Source organism: Echinops telfairi, unplaced genomic scaffold (assembly GCF_000313985.2).
Source record: "Echinops telfairi isolate 266 unplaced genomic scaffold, ASM31398v2 ScPeMD7_3533;HRSCAF=4204_0, whole genome shotgun sequence".
Lineage (NCBI taxonomy): Eukaryota > Metazoa > Chordata > Mammalia > Afrosoricida > Tenrecidae > Echinops > Echinops telfairi.
In genome coordinates this window covers 95,538,685-95,540,063 of record NW_022107431.1, presented here as the reverse complement: position 1 = coordinate 95,540,063, position 1,379 = coordinate 95,538,685, and the positions used below count along the sequence as shown (strand labels likewise).

The 1,379-nt window shown below is 40.4% G+C and overlaps 1 protein-coding gene across 1 annotated transcript in view; it reads right to left on the bottom strand.

Moving 5' to 3' along the window:
- ELOVL4 (ELOVL fatty acid elongase 4) overlaps positions 1-1,379 on the bottom strand; it is a 34,353-nt gene that overhangs the window by 11,981 nt on the left and 20,993 nt on the right. The window contains exon 2 of the mRNA XM_004696294.2: positions 766-953. Coding sequence (XP_004696351.1) covers positions 766-953 — 188 coding nt within the window. The remainder of the gene's footprint in view (positions 1-765; positions 954-1,379) is intronic.

Genomic DNA, 1,379 nt, shown 5'->3' with positions numbered 1-1,379 from the left:
ATCTCAGCACAAAAGTTTCATGGGAACTGAACTTTAATAGTAGTGATAATTCACTGCCACCAACTTGATTCCATGCCATACTGACTCTACAGAGCAGAGTACAATGCCTTCATAGGGCTTCTGAGGTTGCAACTCTTTACAGGAGCACACAGACTAATTTTCCCCCCACAGAGTGACTGATGGGTGACAACTGCTGACCTTGGGATTAGCAGCTTTATTACCCACCAAAGCTACCAGGGTCCCCTAAAAACCTTGAAGGTAGATTATATTCCCATTTTACAAAGGGGGAAAGTGAATTTGAGAAAAGTTAAAAAAAATAACAAGGGTATATGTTTGTTTCAAAATTCTATTTTAAACTGTCGTATCCGTTATGTGTGCTTTTACAAATGCATTCCCTTTGTAGATGTGTGTGTGTGCATTTGTGTATATCGATAGACATACAAGGAGTGAGTGCTGGATGGCTGTGCAGTTGCTGAAGCCTTCAGCTGCCAACCAAAAAGCAGCTGAAACCCACCAGCCCCTCCTTGGGAGAGAGATGGGACAGTCGGATTTTGTAAAGATTACAGCCTTGGAAACCCTGGGGGGCAGTTGTACGCTATCCTAGAGGGTCAGTATGAAGCAAAATCAACTCGAAGGCTGCGGGTTTGGGAGTTCAAAACTGTTACCTTGGAATACAATATTTCAAGAACAATTTTTATACATTATACACTATAATTTTATAGTCCATAACCCCGGAAAATTACTACCTTGTGACCTTAAACTTACCTCTCTGAAGATAAACAAGTTAAGCAAAACCATGCCGAAATTATAGAGAATGAGCACTAAGCGCATCTGAAAGGGTTCGCGGTCCTTCATCCATTTGGGGCCCAGCCACACAAACAGGAGATAGAGCGTGCTTATACTGAGCGTCGGCCACGGGGACTGCATCAGAGGCCAGTTTTCCACGCGTTTATCTGCAGAGAGAACAAAATTACACAAAAGTTATTACATAGGAAGTGCTTTATGAAATGAAATGGTTGGAATTACCACGTTTGAACCTAATTTTGAATTTTAACCAAACACAGATCACTAGTCTTTGAGTTCTAATAAAGATACACGGCATGAGTAGAGCCACTTGGGAAAATTAATTTTCACTTCGTAAGCTACGCGACATTTTACAGAGCACATATGGAACAAAGATAGAAAATAAAGCTCATTAACAACACAGAAGAGAAGCTTGAGATGAAAAGTGAATGAATGAGTTCACAGATAGAAACACAAACATTTAAGGAGAAACTGCCCTCTGTCCATGCCTGAAGCAGAAAAGAACTATGTAGCAGACAGTTTTATTTGGGGAGTAAGTTGGAGATTATTATAATTCTACAGTCTATGTAAGTTAC